Raw genomic sequence first — 20,442 nt, forward strand, 5'->3', positions numbered from 1 at the left:
TGAGAGAGTGGCATGGACATATATACACTACCAAACGTAAAATAGATAGCTAGTGGGAAGCAGCTGCATAGCACAGGGAGACGAGCTCGGTGCTTTGTGATCACCTAGAGGGGTGGGATAGGGAGGATGGGAGGGAGACGCAAGAGGGAGGCGATATGGGGATATATGTATATGTATAGTTAATTCACTTTGTTATAAAGCAGAAACTAACACACCATTGTAAAGCAATTATACTCCAATAAAGTTGTTAAAAAAAAAAACACAAAACACCAGGTGGGTTATTGTGCAATGCTAAAGTTTTAGAATTTCTTAATAAAAATACATCTGACCATTGTTATGGATTGAATGTGTTCCCTCCAAATTCATATGTTGAAACCCTAACCCCCAACGTCATGGTATTTGGGGGTGGGCCTTTGGGAGGTAATTAGGTTTAGATGAGGTTATCAAGATGGGGCTCCTCATTAAGGGATTAGTGTCCTTATGAGGAGAGAGATGAGAACTTGTTCCTTCTCTTTTTCTCTGCCATGTGAGGACACAGTGAGAAGGCAGCTGTCGGCAAGCCAGGAAGAGGGCCCGCTCCAGGAACTGAATCTGCCAGCACCTTCATTTTGGACTTCCCAGGATGCAGAACCATGAGAAATAAACATCTGTTGTGTAAGCCAGTCTATGGAATTTTGTTATAGCAGCCCAAGTTGAGACAACCACCAGTTAATAGAAAAGTACCCTTTTATTGAGAAGACAAGTGTATTTACAATATTCAATTGTTAGATCATATAATCTGTGAGACTTTTAAAAGCAGCAGTATTCCAGGAATTACAATTTATAAGGGGAAAAAGAAAACATTCCAAATAGGTTTCTGTTACAGAAAATACATTTGAACAATGCCAGAGACACTTAAGGCTAAGTAGTATTAGACCTTGTCCTCCATCTTTATAGCAAGAATCAGAGTATGTTTTTTGTCACAAAGACAGAAGACTAATATTGGAAAGGAAGAAACAATATGATGTACAGTCCTTTCTGTCAGAAGACAAGTATGTTTAAAAATAGAGCCTCATCAATGGTTCTGAATAAGAAACATACAATGCTGCCAAGCAGTCCCAAACTCACATTTGAGATAAACTGTGGACTCATTTAAAACTGAAAACTGCTCCAAGCCTCTCACTCTTACTAAGGACTGGGAGATTATCACATCCTTTACACATTTCTAATAATGCTTTCTGAAATAAGATTGCTGAAAAAGAGATCTCTGTTACAGTGCAAAGAACATTTTGATAGAAATTCATGTCTACAAAGGAGCTAAATAATACAGATGTTCCATACATTAACAGATACTGTTCTTGCTTTAAAAAGGTAGAATTATCTAACCACTGTAAATAATATGGGTCAGTCAAAAATATGTATAACAGAGTCCTACAGGGCAACTTGTATAAGTCAATCCCCAAAATATGTATATATTTGACACTCTCCAAGTGAGGATATTACTTTTTTGAAGAACATTAGACACAACACTAGGTTTCTTATTATTCCACGAACTATTGAGGTAGGAGTCTCATTTTGTCAATATCATCTGTTTTCACAGATTATAAGTCAAATGCCAGTACCAGAAAGACAGTAATCCACAAGGCTGAACCATTAGACTATCTACCAAGTCCTTCCTTCTTTAGATGAGCAAGGTTGGGACTTCTCTGTGCATCAAGAGATTTAACTAAAAATAACATAGGCTGTAATATATTTTGTAGACACATTTGTCAATAAAAATCACAAACTTCAATTAGGATTTTACACATTAAAAAGCTTTGCAACTGTTAAAAAAAAAAAGAGTAAATAGTATAATCATTAGTGGTAAAACAAATAGTACTATGACTCTTGAAATGTCTTCCTACATCTACCAAAAGGGTGCCACCTTGGAAAACTACTAATGAAGAAACAACTACTGTTTCCTACTGCCTGTCAAGCAGCAACAGTAGAGAAGACAACACATCATTTTTGTAGTGTCATGTTTTTCAGAACTATAGCCAGTTTAATTACAGTAAAATAATTTAGTATGTGAACTCAGATATTCTCTCCATGAACTCAAATGAAGAGTGATCATATGAAACACACATTATGCATATTGATTTTTATGTTATGAAAAAGCTGAAAATAAGGGAAAACGTGGCTTATGTAAATAGCCCTTTAAAAATAGCTGTAAGTTTAACCTTTTAACACGGTACATCTTAAAGTAAATATTACCAGTAGTTATTTTATGAAAAGCAAAATAATAAATCACCGCTAAAATTTAAAAAAGAAAAGAAAAAGAAAAACTGGATCACAACATGGAAATATCCATTTGGGTTGCATCACGTAGTATCTTAAATAACAAACTATTCAATGCAATGAGCTATGTAACAGACTCCTTCATCACCAAGAATGCTTTTTTTGTTAAATGCTTACATGTCATGAAAGATAAAGATGCTCACGTGAGAGTCCCAAGAAGTATGAGGACTTCCAGAATGTGTTCCTGAAAGAAAAAGTGCTGAGTCAGCTATAACTTAGAAACTACAAGCCAGTAAAGAATGACCTTTGCATATTCCAACAAAGAATATCTAGTTCAGATTTCCATCTGGCTTTAAAATATTAAGATTCAGAAGAACCACAAAAGTTTTATTTTAACCATACGTTTACCAAAAAAAAAAAAAAAAGAAAAAAAGTGATTCATACATCGACACTGGGTTTTCCTGGTTTTAATATATTACGATGACATAATCCAATCTAACTCATGCATCACTTTCAGAGACACAGTGCAACTGGAAATATTTTCGCTGTTGCAGAGGACATTACAGTTCTAAAAAGCAAATGCCTATGGGTGTGCTTGCATCTTCAAAAAAAAAGAAAAGAAACAGGCACTATAGTTCTCTAAGGATGGCTGTGTTTCACACATTGTGGAAAAACAGTAAGAATCCCCTTCAAGAGTTTCAATATGCATTGTAACATAGATTTCATCTCCTTCGGTTTGCTTGCTGACTTCTTAGATGACTTGGTTAGAAGTCTGTTTTCACTGCTTCTTTGTTAACTGCTGTTGCTACTCTGTAGGCTATACGTTTTAAACTTCTGTAAGGAACATTACAAGCTATTTCATGTAATTTAATTTTGTGCTGAATATTCTTCAAAGGATTTTATAAATAATACAATATTTTAAATGAGTCTTCAATTCACTTGTTGTTATACCATATTGTTGCTTTCTCCGACTTTATCTACAAACTGCAAGAAGAAAAACAGATAATTAAATGAAAGCCTAGAGCACTATAAAATATTACATCAACACTTCAAATGTGGATTAAAAAACCCAGCTTTATAAGATTTGTGGAAATTTAAGGTATGACTGACAACGATTAATCCAGTACTACTCACCACCATCTTCTGACACATAAGTGTATATAAAAAAATTTTTTTTTTCTATAAGTTGTTTCTGCATGACATGTTACACATATGACTTTAAGGGTGCAATACAAGAAACACAACGCAATGAATAAAAAAATTGGATAAGATGAAGTTAACGCTGCTAGCTCAACAAAAAAAGTAAAAAAATAAAAAGCTGAAATGTCAGCCATCCATGCATTAATGAACCCAATAAGATATTTCAACTGACCATTATTGTGGATCTCTTCTGGGCCTATGTAGTCTTTGAACAAACAGATTTAGCTCCATTAAGTTCAATAATTAACAACAGCTACTGACTAAAAATACTTTAAATGTGTATTCTGGACTTCAGACTGAAAGTGGCAATGACATTAAAAAGAGACTTAATGATGCAAGCATAAATCGATAATTATGGAACATAAGTTTTAACACACATTAATGTAAGTGGTTATTTACTTTGGTTACTCCACCCCAAATATAAAGCAATTGGGCTTTCTTCAGCATTCCAGATGGTGATGCAAACAGATGTTGAAACAAAGTAATTAGTGAAGATATTAAAAGTTACATAACCCAAGTGATTATATAACACTATCAAAATCTAGCAATCATCTAACCCTTTCTTTCATTTCATTATTCACATTTTTACTTAAGCATTTATTATAATGAAGTAATAACAATAGGAAACATCATTTATAGTATTGGATGTCCATTTATGCAAATACTGAAGAATCCTTAAATTAAGGACATGATTAATGATTACAGCTCTATAACTAGAAGTTGTAGTACATTCAAAAGACACTCTAAGTATAAACAACATTGACTACTGTATGAGTTTTGGGGATTAATGCAAATGAAATCAGGATATACCCCTATAAGCCTAGGTTCTAGCAACTTATATGATCGCAAACAGGTGATTGGCACACTGAAACTAAAAGCTGCTCTCAAAGCACTCATGGATTCATTAGAATTTTACGGTAAATTTAGGTGGAGAGAAAGCACAACATTGTATCTCCAAAGGTAACTTCAAAAAATGTCTAGGTTATCTGGGCTGCAAGGTTCTGATTTGAGGGTGGAAATGACATTAGGCTTATAGTGGTACCTATTTTTAGTGGGTAAGCCATCCTTCAGCTCTTTGAGAATTCAATAAATGCTATGAACTACCTCTCTAGAAGCATCTACAAAAGTCTGCAAACAACTTTAAGAAGCTGATTGCCGCCCTGGAGAAAAAGATTTGACAAGACTGTTCTAACTGTGGACAGAGCTAGGAATGGAATTTTATCATCTGACTCCCAGTATCACAGTGCTTTATTTAATTGTCTTAAAGCACTCCATTTGGTGATACAGTCTAAGAGAGAAAATATTTGTAAGAAATAACGGTGTCCTTTTATATTATCGCTTCTAAAATTAGAGATCATATAAAAGTTAATTGAAAAGTGCCTTGAACTCTCAAAGAGAAAGGCAGCATAGCATATCAATCCAAGTTACATGAAAAAAGAGAGAACAACATTAAAAATGGATACAGTGAAACCAAATTTCAGGTTCTATAGGTTTAGCAATGATTATTTTCTCTGGTATTCATGGTAACCACGATCTATGTGATGCAACCATTTATATCATAATAAAAAACTTATCAATCATGTATCAATTCCTCAAATTTCTAAAAAGAGCATCAGAGAGCATTTATCTTTAAAATTTTTATTTTATTTAAAAAACTTTTAAAAATTATTGAAGTATAGTTGATTTACAATGTTGTATTAATTTCTGCTATACAGCAAAGTGATTCAGTTATACATATATATGTGTGTGTGTGTATATATACATATAAATATACACACACACACAGACATTCTTTTTTATATTCTTTTCCATTATGGTTTATCACAGGATATTGAATATAATTCCCTGTGCTATACAGTAGGACATTGTTGTTTACTCATTCTATATATAATAGTTTGCATCTGCTAACCCCAAACTCCCAAGCTGTCCCTCCCCCCAGAGAGCATTTATTTTAATGGTTTAAAAAAACATATTGTTAAATATATGATTACTTACTGATCTAATTCCAGGTAAATTCAAGAGTGATCCAAGGACTGGCACTCTTCTAATAAATCCAACAACCACAGGAAAGAAGCCCCTGGGAGAGGTGAAAAAAGTTCTTAGGATGAACACGTTCTCTATTACCAAAATGAACCGTTAGCCATGTAAAAAGAAAGGATCCTGTTAAAGTTTTGAATGTTTTAAGAGACTTCAAAATTCAGTTATCTCTTACCTCTCCCTGGATTTGATCCCTTCCTTAGTTGTGCTCATAACATTCTGCATAAACATCTATAATGGCATTACTATTACATCCTACTGGTATCTTTACAGTCTATTTCCCATTTTAGAAATGAGAGATTCTCTAAAGCAGATTTGGCACTTAATAATGTTTGTTTCCTGTGGGCAATATGGTGCTTGGCAGATAGAAGACAAATGATACACTTTTCTTGAATAAATAATTAAACCAACTTACTTGAAAGTATTTTCTCACATTGCATACTATTCTTTACTGGGTAAGTGGCATTTGTAAAATATTAACTGATCAAAACCTCCCATAGGGCTTCCCTGGTGGCGCAGTGGTTAAGAATCTGCCTGCTAATGCAGGGGACACGGGTTCGAGCCCTGGTCTGGGAAGATCCCACATGCCGCGGAGCAACTGGGCCCGTGGGCCACAACTACTGAGCCTGCGCGTCTGGAGCCTCTGCTCCGCAACAAGAGAGGCCACGATAGTGAGAGGCCCGCGCACCGCGATGAAGAGCGGCCCCCGCTTGCCGCAACTAGAGAAAGCCCTAGCACAGAAACGAAGACCCAACATAGCAATCAATCAATCAATAAATAAATCTTTAAAAAAAAAAAAAAAAAAAAAACCTCCCATAATGTATTTGGTCCAAAATTTTCTAATATCTACATGCACTAAAGAAAGTGTCATCAAGTGACAGTAACTGTACAGCATCAAGTCTACATATTAAAATGCTGGATCGATCGATCTATCTACCTACCTATCTGTCTGTCTATCTATCTATCAATCACTGTCTGGTTGATGAAAATACCAAACATAAAGAGAGTGCCGTAAAATGCCAACAAAATAAATTTTATTGCATTGAAAATACTTTATAAAATAATTTATACCCTGACATAAGCAATCATCTGCATCTGATAAACACATCTGGGTTTCTGTAATAATTATTTGACATAAAGGTTTACTGAAAGAGAAACAATAAAATAAAATGGTTGCCTTACCTGAACAAGAGAAAGAATCCATAAATTTCGAAGATCATGCCTATCAAAGGCCAACCAATCAGGACTACAAATACACCACCCAGGAAAAATCCTGTAGCTTTCATTTTATGTTTTTGGAAGAAGAATCTGAATGTTCTTTCTAAACCAATTACAAAAGCCAAGCCAGCCACAAATAAAACCTAGAAGAGGAGGAAAACGTAACACAGAAAAAGCAGTTAAATGCACTGCATATGTTTGAAGGGGTAAGGTCAAAGCTAAATATGATAAAAAAGACATGTGGCTTTTAATGTGAGCAACTGGCCAGAGAAAACTACAATGCACACCAAGAGGCAGAACCACGTTAAACCTGTAGTTGTATCCCACTCTGTTCAGTCCTCTTCTATCTTGATTATATGAAGAAAAGAGAAACAAAGAAAGATTAGGTGTCACCCAGCGGCATCTGCATCTGCAGTGGTTTCCCCAGCTTTAGCTAGATGGCGATGGCTTAGTCAAGCAGATGAGCGGCAAGGCAAGAGAGGGAAGGTGCCCGAAAATATGTCAACCGAAGGTACTCCTGGTTCTGAAAACTTGATCAGGGGTGATAGGAGTTCCTATGGACGGGAGAAAACCTGACATGGCCCAGTTGGTAGTAGAAGAAACCACGCAAAGCCAGCAAGAAGATCCTAGTTTTATTAATTCCGGAAATCTGGGAGCAGCAGAAATGAAATACAGCCATGCATTCTCAAATATACTAGTTTGTAGGTTTTCAGACAATGGACAAGAGATGGTGATTGACTAAAAGCCTGCGTTTTCCCAGGTTTTATTCCCAAACACTTGCCTTTCTTCATAACCATTCTTCAGTGAAAAATATTTCACAAAAATGTTTATTAAGCCTATTGGTTAAGCTTCACATTCTGAGATACCAATGCTGTTTATATTATTGTTTATTAAAACATTAATTTTGAACAATCGTTACCCTTTATATTTTCCAATGTCCAATTAAAAGCCCAATGTTAACATACACTTCAAAAATATTTTATCGCTGTTCAGTGACTTTATTGCCCTCTTAGAAGGGTTATTATTTATTTCTAGAACTCTTGCACAGCCTTCACACATGCACAACAGAGTACACATTCCAAATAAACAATATACACACCTTTCTTAGCAGGTCAATTATTAATATATTTTTTAAAGGTTTAAATAGTTTTTAAAACTCTGTTCATTTTATGCTATTTAAGCAAATGTTAAATCTCAGATGTGTAAAGTCAAAACATTAACAAACTTACCAAGACACGGGGCTATCAAGTCATCTATTTTGAACTATTTGAGGCAGTCTTGATTTAATCTATTGTAAATCACATATCAAACACTTAACAGAGCAGTTATGGAATTAGAAAACTTCATTAAGCATTTATCTTTTATTTAAACAGAAAGCTGACAGGTTTCACCCCTGATGAAATCAGAGAATGTAACAGGAGTCTTCACATGAGTAACAGTGAATTATTTCCCCCCAATTTCATAGCAGGCAATAATTCATTAGTAGTTAAAATTTCCTTATGAATTTAGTTAAAATATATATTGAAAAACTCACATTTCCAATAGCCAGTAGTGCTTTGTCAAAAAAGAGAATCATTCCAAAGAACAGGAAAAACACTCCAAATCCTGTTAATCCCATTCCAATTTCTGCAATATAAGTTATATGGTTAAGGGTAGAGCAAAAGTAAAGTTACATTAAGATCCTCGTAAACTAAGCAAGAAAAAACTTTCAGTTTTTCTTTTGACTGATATAAGGAAATAGGACCCCAACATTGCAGGTTGACTTATAATGACATTCATTAAGATCCAGAACAAATTAAGTTAACAACAGAAAATTACTCCCAAAATTTAAAATATGAATGGGAATTTCTAATCCTTATATGAGAGAGAGCATTTCTCACAAACATACCCATAATAGAGAAAGACAAATCAGGAATCTAAACCTTTGGTTATACTATTTTTTCCCTCCCAAGAGCCCTTCTGGCATCAGACATAAGTATGTGGGTTCACTTTTGTCTCCTTTTCTCCTTTCATATTCCATGACTAGTATTTGTATGCACAATATCTGCAGTTCCTTCTTTCCCTTCTGAAAACGAATTCCTTCCTTAACCCACTGGAAATGCTATGGGAGGTCAGCACAGACTGCTTCTCACAATGACTACAGGAGAGATTTTGAGAGTCAAGAAGCCGTCTCCTCCAAAGTTAATTTTCAGACTTTTAACTTCTTGACGGCTTATTATGGATTCATCTTCTACAAGTCTCTCTCAACTATGCATCCATTCACATATTTAGTCTAAGAGTCCAACAATCACCTCTCCAGCATTTCAAAGCAGACTGTTTTACCTAATATTAATATTCTGGGTTTTTACTTTTTCATTCAAAAACAAAGAATTGTTGTTCAACTCCTAAACGCCAGCAACTGTTCTAGGTACTGAGTATAGAGTGATGGACAAAGTATAAGCTTTTAAGTCTATGGTTACTCTTTATACAAAACTAATATTTTATTACCTTTACACTCCCTAGACTTATCTTTATGTCTGAAGAGTCTTAACTTTCTAAGGTTACAGTTGTACTATTCTGTTAATGTTACAAAGCACAATCCACGAAATTAGTTCCTTGATTATTTCAGTTTTGTTTTCAGGAAACAGTCACCAATCCTTATTTTACCTAGCAGCACTATCTGCATAAAATAATAAATCAGACCGAAACTGCCATATTTTGGGAAACACAATTTTAAATACACAGTAGTGATTTCTGATCTGTTACTTTTTTGCCTCAGCTCCAGAGAGCTAAAATTTAAGTCACAGCTACTTAAAAATTTAAGCATGTAAAATGTTATGATGAGTTGAAAATTTATATCCTATGCCTTTTTTGACATCCTTCACCTCAATTTACAGTTAACTCCTGCCTCCCATTCCAGCTGCCTTGTTCTCCGAAAGTTAGTCTAAAAGAATTCAGGTACCTGTCCATAAATACACTGGTAAGTGTATTCCACGGACACAAATTCTCATGAAAATTGGAGGCTCATACCTTCATGCTTAAATGCTTTAGGAGAATTTAACCAAATAACTGTTTAGGTGTCAGACATAATTTCCTACAGGAAAATATGGACAAAAGAGCAAGGAAAATTCCATTAAATAACTATTTAGTAGTTAGGATTTAGTCACTGGCAGCTGAATTATTTAAATACAACTCATTTCTATCTTTTCACAAATTGTCCTAATGATTATGTACACATTTTGAGATGTTTGTTCATCAGAAAGGAAACTATATGGCAATATGCCTACTATGTATTGAGAATCTACCATGAATTGCCCATTACGAGGTGCTTTTCGTATCTTATAGAACTTAATCCTCCCCATACTACTGCAAGGTAGGCATCATTACATTATTCTAGAGATTTTTTTTTCGCCAGGTTAAATATGTTTGATTAAATGAAATTCAAGGGCACTGGAGTAGGCTGAACTTCTGGGAGAAGCATCTTTAGGTTTAATATAATTAGCTTGTTACTAACATAACTAAGGAGATGTCAGTACAAAATTGACTGCAGTGAAAAAGGACAATGTCGGTACCTGGTTTTACACTTAATGAGATGTTTATACAAATATGTCATAATTCCTTTAGCAAAACTGGGGGGTTAAAAAGTAGCACCAGCCCCATGTTTCATGTGGGCAACTGAAGGCTCAGATTAATAATTCACCCTTGATCACAGAATCAGCAAATGTGCGTGTGGAGGGGGACAGGTGCAGGGAGGGACGGGGGTGTGGTGTGGAGTCCGGCTAGAATTCAAATCCAGTCTTCAGGCTCCACATCTTACAACTATCACAGGGGAAACCCAAACATTCCCACTACTTTATCCAGTGTCGTACAGAAAGAGAGGGTTGCCTATAACCTTTCTGTCAAAACGGACACTAGCATGTTATTGCCCAATAGTCCCTGATCTGAATGGGTCAAAAGTCTCAAACTGACCTCGCTGTGTTATTTTCTCCCCTCCAGAATTCCATTCTTGCCTATGCCTATGTATTCACAAGCCCTCTGGTTATTAAAGCCCTACTTGGAGCTGCTCGTTCACCACCAGAATCAGACCCAGTAAAATAAACTTATCTTCCTCTGTGCACTATCAAACCTTCATTCCTGCTCGAGCGCGCACACACACACACGTGCGTGTTTTTAAAGCATAATCTGATAAAAGCAGTCCAATAAGACACATGTATCTAAAATCAAAAGCTTATTGTAGAAATGTGATAAGGAGAGATATTCTTAATCCAATGACAATCACTGTTAGCATTCTGATATCTTATTTAAGACATTTTAAGGCAGCATTGTCTTTCTTACTATGCCCATTCCTTTCAAAAAGTAAAAATGTCACAATAAAGAACTCAACTGAACACCATGGTAGAATTTCAGGCAATGTGACATAATGAAGTAAAGATTTAGAGGCAGCACAGGAACTGCCCCACTCCAGCCCCCTCAATAAATCTTGTGGGTTTTTTCTGGGGTGGGGTGAGGTAGGGTGTGCTACTATAGAATTCCCTAAAACAATTATGAATTGCTATTTACTATGATCAGTACTTGGTCTGGTACTTCTCTTCCAGAATCAGGATCCCAGAATAATTTTGGCAAGTCACTTGAATGATGGCTGATCCCTACAGTTAGACACACACACAAACACCATTTGAAATCCAAAGAGCTTTTGGTTCACTAATCATTTTGTGTTCTGATCCACTGTCTTATCTAAAACACCTGACAAATGAGCAGTAAAGAGTATAATTTCATCCTCCTCATCAATTTAATGAAGTGAGGAGACTGCTTCCTATTCTGCCCACATTCTAACCCAACCCCCTTGTTCTGGTTTTTGGAAGGATGTAAATCAGGCACTTGTCCCTATAAGACTTCAGTAGAAGAGAATCTCTACACACAGGATAAGTAGTTCATATATTTACCTATGTAATAATCACAGACTAAGGTAGGAAAGTTAGATAGGAAAACTGTGTAGAGATTAAGTACTTCCTCTGAGTAATTAGTAGTATTAGAAATAAATCCTAACAATTTATGTATACAATTCTGCTAAATTCTGGGTTTCAATTGAGAGGAACAGAGCACTGCATCATAAAGAAAATAGGCTCTGAATATTCTACACAGTCTCTCTCAAAAAAACAAAAATCAATGCACAATTCTAAAGGATAAATATCTACTGTTGAAACTATTTTTGCTATGGAACAATTTCTCCACTCTAAGATAGATTTCAAATAAGCTTTATAGCAAGTCTTCTTAGATGCTAGTAGGGTACCGTGAAAAGAACAAAGGTTTTTGAGCCAGCAGACTTGGGATCAAGTCTTGTTTCTGTCACTTCCCTCATGATTATACATTGAATTTCTTTTGAGCCTCCTTTAATTTATAAAAGAGACATATTCCTCTTTGCTCTACAGGGCTCTTAAAAGAATTCAGGATAACGATTTATATAAAAGCACATGGTAAACTGAAATAAGATGCTTTTATACAATTATGTAAAATGGCTAATTTTATTATAACAGTAAACCAAAACATCCCACAAAAAACAAACAAAAACCCCAAACAAAAAAGGACTATACTTATATTTTCTCTGATCAGAACAGGCAGACCAAAATGGGCACCCAAGGTGCAGACCCAGTCCAATTTGAGGAAGGGAGGGAGCTCGATTCGGGTGGCAGTGTGGGCAGGAGTTATTAGCAGCTCGGTGAAGTTCAAGTTAGCCATGATTTGAATCCAAACCTTACGACTCCACTTTAAAACAGGGCATTTTTAAAGGAAGTTCTATTTTTATTTCAACAGACTGTTTAGTTCTTAAAATCTTTAAAATTCAAGTAAGTTATTCAAAATAAGAAAAACAAAGGCGTGGCAGATAAAACAAAGCGAGATAAAAAGTCTATCACGACCATCAAAAGATAGGAAGCATAGGGTTGGCAGAAATGTAAACACAAAATTATTAAGATTGACAAAAAGGGATAGAAAAGTGTAAATTTTACATTGCTAGAAAATGAAAACAGACAGCAATGTTAATCTTAGAGATAAGATAGGCCTGGAGAACTCTGTGGCAGGCAGAAAGATGCTAAAATAATAAAACATGCCACCAAAGCACAATATACAATATTAACGAAAGAAATCGTTTAACTGAACACAGAGTTTACTATTGGGGAGACAGTAGCCGGTAGAAAAGTGAAGTTGTTTCAAGGGACTTTTAAAAGGTTGCTTCCAATAGTGGCAAAAGGCAAATACTCAAAGTATTTAAGCGTAAGCACATTTTCAAAAACAGCCTATCATAGGTGACATTTAAAACTCGGCCTCCCAAACAACCAGCAGTAACTTGTAGAGGACCCCAAGCATGTCACGTGCAGAAATGTCCCCAAGAGTGGGCCGCGGGCACAGCGCATCAAACTTTCTCTCGTGGCCACCCGCGGGAACAAAGCGCCCATCTCCCTGGGAGTGAGAGCTGCGCTACCACGGTGCGAGACAGACGCTCGGCGAAAGCTCCCCCTCCCCAGCTAGGGCGTCTCCCCAGACCCCACCGACTATTCCCCCAGGCCAGGTCCGCCACCGCGAGTCCAGCCCTCGGTTCCTCCAGGCAGCCCTCCAGACGCCCGCAGCCCTAGCTATGTCTTGCAGGCCGCCGCCCCCATTTCGGAGCTTCATTCATTGACCCGGGCAGGCGGAGGGGCGGGCGGGCGAGACCCAGCCCAAGGAACGGGTGTCCGGGGCTCGCGGCGGGGCCTCGGAGCAGGTACTTACTCTGGGTGTCCGTTAAGGAGATCATGGCTGCAGGGGTGAGGGCGGCGTCGACAGCACCTCGGAGCGGCCAGGGTGTGAAGCAAAGTCGAGAGAACGAAGCCGGGAAACAGCCCAGGCGAAAGCCGCCACGTCTTCCGGAAACACGCAGCCGCCCCCACCCCATTTCAAAGCCGTTTCCCATTGGCTAAGCCTGCTCCCAACATCAACCAATCACCTATGGCTTTGTTCAGTGGCGCAAATGGTGGCCACACCCCTTGACCAATAAGAGAAGGATATTACTTGCAATTGGTTGAAAGGACCGACCCGGAAGGGTGGATGCTCCTGGCTGGAAAGAAAGGAAAGCCTGGTGGCGGGAAGTTTTCGTTGGAGCGCGTCTGAAAGCGGTGCGTACCGGACCTGAGGCCGGGGCGTTTTGGGGTCGGAGACCGAGGAGGGGAGGATGTTCCTTAACCCCCTGGGGAGACGTTCTGGGGTAACTCCCGTTACCGCTTTGAAAGAGCTAATATTCCTTTTCTTGGCTGATGGGGAGGCCGGCTCGCTTCCTTCCACCAATACGTTGGCGGGGGAGAAACAGGGGCCCTCGCCCTTCTAATGGAACTCTCTATCATCGCTCAGCTCTAATGGAACTCGGTCCTTTAGGGGCACGTTCCACTGCCGACCGGTCTTTTTTTATCACCAGCCTTTTCCATGCAGGAGGCTTGGGTACCACAGCCTGTTTATTTGCAACCACTGTTTATTGGGAAACGCCACTGGGAACGCCTAAGCGTAAGGGAGGGTATTATTCAATTGCTGTTGCGTCTAAACGCAGGGGGCGAGGAGTTGGGGGATGTGTGTGTGTGATTTAGCCTCTGGTACTTGGTGTCAAGAATGCATGATTGCCTGAGACCCTGTAAAATATTTCCTGAGGATGCTTGCAAAAGTTCAGGTATAGCAAGTAAAACCACTGAATCATGGAAGTAGTAATTAGTAAAAGTTCATTGTGTACACACCAAAAAGACAGTTTGCCAACTGGGAGCACTCAAATCGAAACATGGAATTAGGCTCAGGGCTATATTGTTATAAAGAAGCTTGTTTAGTAAGGACTGTTTATTCTTCACACTGATTGGTTATAAGAGTAACATTTTCTTAAAGGATAGGGAATTGATTAGTGGTTACCTCATAGCAACCTTGGGAAACGGAGTTTTGCTTCTGATTTCCAGAGGCAGAAACAAAAAATGCCCCAGGTCAAGTTAGTATTTCAAAGTAAGCTAAATTCAGCTTTGTTTGTATGTCTGTGCTGGTTTTGTCTGCCCAGGAAATTTTCAAGACTGGTGTCCGTTTGTTTTGGATTTTAACAGTGCCTAGGTATACTTCTGACACACATGCTATAGATAGCTCATTAATTTTTGAACCTATTTTATGTTCAGATAGCTTTTGCTATTAAATCACATCCTTTGGGGAAGGAGTTTATGAGCAGTTTTTTAACAGTATAATCAAAGGAGTCGTTTAAAATAGTGGGGCAAAATGGTTGTAGATTACATCCTTTCATAGTATAGAAAAAGCCTCTGCTTTCAATCTCAGCAAACCTGAGCCTGCACTATATGCAAGGCACTGTGCTAGGCTGTGTGGATACAGATGTGAAGGGACTCAATCCCTGCCCCCCTGGAGAACCTTACAGTCTAGAGAAGGAGAATTATATTTCCACAAAATGGTGAAGACATATTCATATCGATAAAGAATTAGAAGTTCTTGGTTTACTCCCCTCCTTCAGTATCTTTTAGTGGTGTGGCCCTTCCAAACTTCTTAGCAAGGTAAAGAAGACCCTACTTATTTTTCCAGCCTAGTGGTGACTACAGAATTCTACATGAGGAAGGGCATAAGGTCAGCAGTTTGAGTAAGAGTAGGGTGATGCTGAAGCTTTGGCGAACATTCTAAGTTAGTTTTGGAAAAGATTGGTTTTCCATATCAGAGTTGGGGGAGGTGTTCCTGGAGATTATGGACAATCTAAACAAAGTTCCTACCCTCCAACCTCACCTCCTTCCACTTGCTCATGTGTACTCTTAAGTTTTAGTCTTTCAGAAATATTTTGAGTTCCTTAATACAAACCAGGCTCTTTCCCCACTTCTGACCTTTTCATGTTCTCTCCCTCTGAAATCTCACCCCTCTGTAGAATACCAATTCCTCTTTTAAGATTGAGTCTAAATTGTAACCCTTTAAAGCAAATATTCAGTAAAATGTTAAATGATTAATTTGAATATTATGTTGATGGGTTTTACTTCATCTGGGGTATTTGAATCTATCCAACTTGTTATTTGTAAAATAGCTTCCACCATCCCAATTTTAGAGACAGGGAAAGGGGCTGAGACGAACAAGTTGTTTAGCTTTGCTAAGATCACACAGTAATTTAGTGGTAAAGCTGTTTAACCTCAAAGCTTTGCTCTTTTTTTGTGACATCGCTTTGTGTCTGGTGGATATTTGTTCAGTGTTCTTGACGTCATACTTGTTATTATATGTTTATGTGACTTTGGACACTTCTCTAAAATCTAGAGAATTTTCCATAAAAAAGTAGAGTGGGAAGAAGCATGTAGTCCTTATTGGAAGGTCACTGCAGTATATAGTTTACTTTCTAACATTTTTTTGTGCTTCGTAATGACAGATTATCATTGAGCATTATCAACAGTACTGTTTTTAAAAAGTTGTTGCTCTGATTTTTCTTTCACTTTTAGAAAGAAATTTGGCTCTCCAATTCAACTTTAGAATGGCATCCGTTTCAGGTTAGTGGAGATGATTACATTTTGTAGTTCATTCTGTTCTCTTTCTAATTGCATGTTTTTCTCTGTACCTTCCCCTCAATTTTGCTGTGAACCTTAAACTGCTCTAAAAAAGTCTTAATAGAAATTAATAAAAATAAATTTTAAAAATACTTGTTTTAAAAATTCTGATTATAGAAGTGATGTCTTTTCAGATTTTTTTTACATTGTGGGAAAATGTACTTAATGAAATTTACCATTTTAGCTGCTTGTAAGCACACAGTTCAGTGGCATTACGTGCATGGCATTACATGCATTTGCACTGTTGTGCAGTCATCACCATTATCCATCTCCAGAACTTTTTCATCACTCCAAACTGAAACTCAGTACCAATTAAACCCATTCCTCCCTTCCCTGCAGGTAACACTATTCTGCTTTCTGTCTCTGTGAATTTGACCATTCTAGGTACCTCATTTAAGTGGAATCATACAATATTTGTCCTTTTGTGTCTGGCTTATTTCACTTAAGCATGTCTTTGAGGTTCATCTGTTTTGTAACATGTATCTTTTTAAGGCTGACTAATAGTCCATTGTATGTATATACACCTTCTCTTTATCCATTTGTCTGTCAGTGGACATTGGGTTATTTCACTTTTTGGCTTTTGTGAATAATGCTGCTACAAACATTGTGTACAAATATCCATTTGAGCCCCTGCTGCCAGTTTTTGGGGGTGTATACCTACAAGTGGAATTGCTGGTTAACATGGTATTTCTGTGTTTAATTTTTTGAGGAACGACCGTACTGTTTTCCATCGTGGCTATACCATTTTACGTTCCCAAAAAGCAATACATAAGAGTTCCAAGGAATGATATGTTTTTTGATAGCATTCTGGGAACTTAAGAAATTATCAAGTAGACAATATAAATCATTTATAATCTCACTAGTCAGGTTAATACTGTAACATTTAGATGTATTGTTTTTCAACAAAATTTTTAACATTTTGTACATAATGTTTGGTAATGTGATTTTTAAAAATATGTAGATATAGAATATAGACATATTGTTAAGTTGTAAATATTCTATTTTTAATACTGTTCTGTATTTTATTGTTTTGAAGTGACATTAAATAATTAACACTTTTAGTAAGTTGGTGTTGAACTTTTAGTCTGTCTCCATTTTTAAAATGTAAAAAAGGTTGCATTGAACATCTTTGAATCAAAAGCTTTGTGTGCGTCTCCGATTATTTCCTTAAGATAAGTTCCTATAAGTGGAGCTATTCGAAACGTTTTTAAAGTATAAAAGAAAAACTTTCATTTGACCTTTTCCAGGCAGCTACTCTTGGTATTTTGGTATATTTCCATCTATTGCTTGTTTTTATAAACTTGGCTAGATTCTATTGTGCTTATTAGTGAGGTCTTGCTGACTATTCAGTAAAGAAGTGGATGGCAGGAGTGAGGAACTTATTCTATGGTTATTTTCCTGTCCTTTGTAGGATATAGTGAATATGACCTTTGCTACATACTAGCACTAACAGTGGGGTAACAGGATTAGGTTCTTTTCAAACTTTAAAGAAATGGTTTTCCTAAGTATGGCATCCTCCCATCCACCCCTAAAAACTTTACAATTTATTTAAATATAAATATGTAAAAAATGGTGACATAGATTTTGGCTTTGTCTTATGACTCATTCTCACAGCTTAAGGGTTAATAATAAATGGTAACAATTTAAGTTATATTAAATGCTAATCCAAATGTTCTTTACTAAGAGACAAAGGTGAGGGTTTCAGAGATGTTACAGAACCTTGCCTCAGTTCGGTATAGGTATTTTTGGAATGCATAAATGAGTTATTCTACTTAACAAGACTTTAAGCTTTCTCAGTAGGCTATGATTTTAAAATAACTGAGTAATGATATAGATAAATTTTATTTAAGAGGAAATGCTTATTTTGAATCATTGCCTTTACATATTGTGCCCCTTTCAAATAACCCACCTCTTCTATTGTTCTACCCACTTGTCGAACTATATTTGAAGTGCCTCTGAAGTTGCCTTCAGACAAGTTTGTTGATTTGGATTTGATGGCTTCCCTTGTGGCAAATCACTTTCCTTTCGTTGTTCATTTCAGTATGGGATATTGCTAGAAAATGTGCTGTTTCTGAAGCCTGGTACCTCCCTTGCATCAGCTGTAAGCTTAGGAACTCTGGAGTGTGATCCCTGCTCAATACTATGTGCTCTTGAGATATATTATAGTAATAAGCCCTCTTTGTTACGGATTATTGAAATCTTTCACTTTTCAATCTCATCTCCAATAATACAAGTCATGTGTTGTCCGTGCTGGCAATAGAGGTGATATAATTTTGAACAAAAACATTAAAAGACCCTGATTTATTACAACTAGCTCTATTTTCTTATACTCTTAGTCAATCAGGACTTTATCTAAGGTACGATGATACTGACTTTGTAGCATAATTTGACATTAACATCTCCGTTACGTAGGATTTGATCAGGAAGCAGAGCCACTATGAGCGATATAAGGGACTGACTGTAGGGATTCTACTTGGTGTGAATATGGGAAGTGGTTAAGCTCTTTCTTTCTGTCTGTTGCCTGTGTGTCTGGAGCTGGGCCCAAAGCTGGCGGAGCCGGCAGTTAGGAAGAGAAGATGCATATGCAGTGGGGAATGCCCAAACAAACTGCTCCCCACGAAGATGAATCTTACCGGAACCTAGATCAGTCTCTTATTGCCTCAAAGCCTCCAGTGTAGGTGATGCAGGACCTGTCAGAATGCTCGCGTCCTTCCCCGTGGAGTTGCATATGACCTGGCTGGGTGTTCAGAGAAGCCAGGGGAGGAGAACCAACAGGATCTAGAGGAGCTGCAGGCCCTGCTGTTTCCCTACGGATATCTAGCAGCAGCTGAATCATGGACCCAGCTGCTGCCCCATGCCAGTGAGGTCACCAGTCCTGACCTTGCACTGACCTTCTTAAATATGGAAAATATGGCGACGGCTTCACTTCCACCTTCTACATTGCTGGCTCCCCAACATGATACAGCTGTCCCTGGTCCAACCAAATATACACTGATCCTCTCCTCCGAAGAGGACAGGAGTTCTTTTTATTCATCTTTGGGTGATGCTCATTCCTCTTCTTGCTGAATCACATCCTTCTTGATAATCTTCTAACTTAAATCCTGAGATACAAGGTTAGCGACTATTAACACTTTTTATTTTAGAGTTTAGGGGAATGGGAGCAGGAACATCAATCAACCCATCCATCCATCCATCAACCAACCAACCAACCAACCAACCACCAACAAGAAAAACCCAAATTTGGCTTATATAGGAATATCAAAATAAGGGAGAAATGCTGATAGCTATTACAGTTCTTGGTTCTCACCTGATCATGTGGTCATAGCTATTATTTTATAACTGCCTTTTCAACTTCTCATTCCATATCCTTTTGTTCTCAGCAAGCACCTCACCTGGTCATGGGGCCTTGCCTGGTGGGATTTGCCTTAGCAGTTTGCTTGTAATGAGTTTTGGTAGTTTTCCATTAACTCTAATCAGAGGACATGGGAATACCAAAAGACAGCCTAGAGGATCCCCTCCGTTCCAGACACACTTCTCCTCACCTCTGCAGTGTCACAGCAATCCAATTCCCTTTAATAGTCAGGATCACTCACCCCAGCCAGTCCAGTAACCCCCTTCTTGGCCTGTTGATTTCCTGTCATGAGGAACGCAAACTGGCCAAGTGGTAGTCAACTTCCAGTTAAATGGAACCGTTGCTTTATCTCCTGGTAGAAGAGTTCTTCCTTGCTAACTAAGACCTCTAGACCAGCAGAGTCCAAAGTTTCAGGGGTGGGAAGCAAACACTTCACTAGTGGATCCTGGCAGTGGGAAGAGCACTGTTTGCTGTTGTGATAGGTAAGCACACTTATCTGCCTTCCACTTGGTCTTTCCTACCATAATCGTCCTTACTCTTGGGTCAGGAGACCAATGTGTGAACTCAGCCAGTTGCTGAATATATCTGTTCTAATTATGCCTGCTGGAACTGGGGAAGTAACCACAGAGTAGGTTGGAGGACCTCCTAGCCCACTGTATGATGCACCCAAGCAGAACTGCATTGATCATCGGCTTTGCTTAAGTCTAGTCCCTACTCTGACTGGTGGATCACCATGGCATTTTAGTTCTCCAGGAATTATCAGTTTAGAGTTGATGTCTGGTAGTTTCTGAGAAGTTATTTTCCTTTTCCCAATACACAATTACC

At 37.7% G+C, this 20,442-nt stretch overlaps 2 protein-coding genes across 2 annotated transcripts in view; one reads left to right on the forward strand and one right to left on the reverse strand.

Moving 5' to 3' along the window:
- Window positions 1-708: 708 nt before the first annotated feature.
- GOLT1B (golgi transport 1B) lies at window positions 709-13,605 on the reverse strand. The gene is made up of 5 exons (XM_007194823.3): window positions 13,456-13,605; window positions 8,246-8,337; window positions 6,676-6,854; window positions 5,452-5,533; window positions 709-3,240 (listed from the first exon to the last, which is right to left on the reverse strand). Exons 1-5 carry the CDS (start codon window positions 13,478-13,480, stop codon window positions 3,202-3,204), a joined length of 417 nt encoding a protein of 138 aa, XP_007194885.1. The 5' UTR covers window positions 13,481-13,605; the 3' UTR covers window positions 709-3,201.
- Window positions 13,606-13,752: 147 nt separating this feature from the next.
- The window catches only part of RECQL (RecQ like helicase), a 36,327-nt gene continuing 29,637 nt past the window's right edge, over window positions 13,753-20,442 (forward strand). Inside the window, exons 1-2 of the mRNA XM_007194822.2 lie at window positions 13,753-13,838; window positions 16,161-16,208. Of these exons, the coding sequence (XP_007194884.2) occupies window positions 16,193-16,208 (16 nt within the window). The 5' untranslated portion in view covers window positions 13,753-13,838; window positions 16,161-16,192. The remainder of the gene's footprint in view (window positions 13,839-16,160; window positions 16,209-20,442) is intronic.

The sequence above is a fragment of the Balaenoptera acutorostrata genome, chromosome 11, assembly GCF_949987535.1.
Source record: "Balaenoptera acutorostrata chromosome 11, mBalAcu1.1, whole genome shotgun sequence".
Taxonomy (NCBI): domain Eukaryota; kingdom Metazoa; phylum Chordata; class Mammalia; order Artiodactyla; family Balaenopteridae; genus Balaenoptera; species Balaenoptera acutorostrata.

Excerpts from the sequence above, each read along its gene's own strand:
- GOLT1B (XM_007194823.3), bottom strand. The coding sequence starts at position 13,480 with ATGATCTCCTTAACGGACACCCAGA. Across the intron at positions 8,338-13,455 it reads CTCCTTAACGGACACCCAGA|AAATTGGAATGGGATTAACA; the intron begins GTAAGTACCTGC and ends CTTATATTGCAG. Across the intron at positions 3,241-5,451 it reads ATTTACCTGGAATTAGATCA|TTTGTAGATAAAGTCGGAGA; the intron begins GTAAGTAATCAT and ends TTCTTCTTGCAG.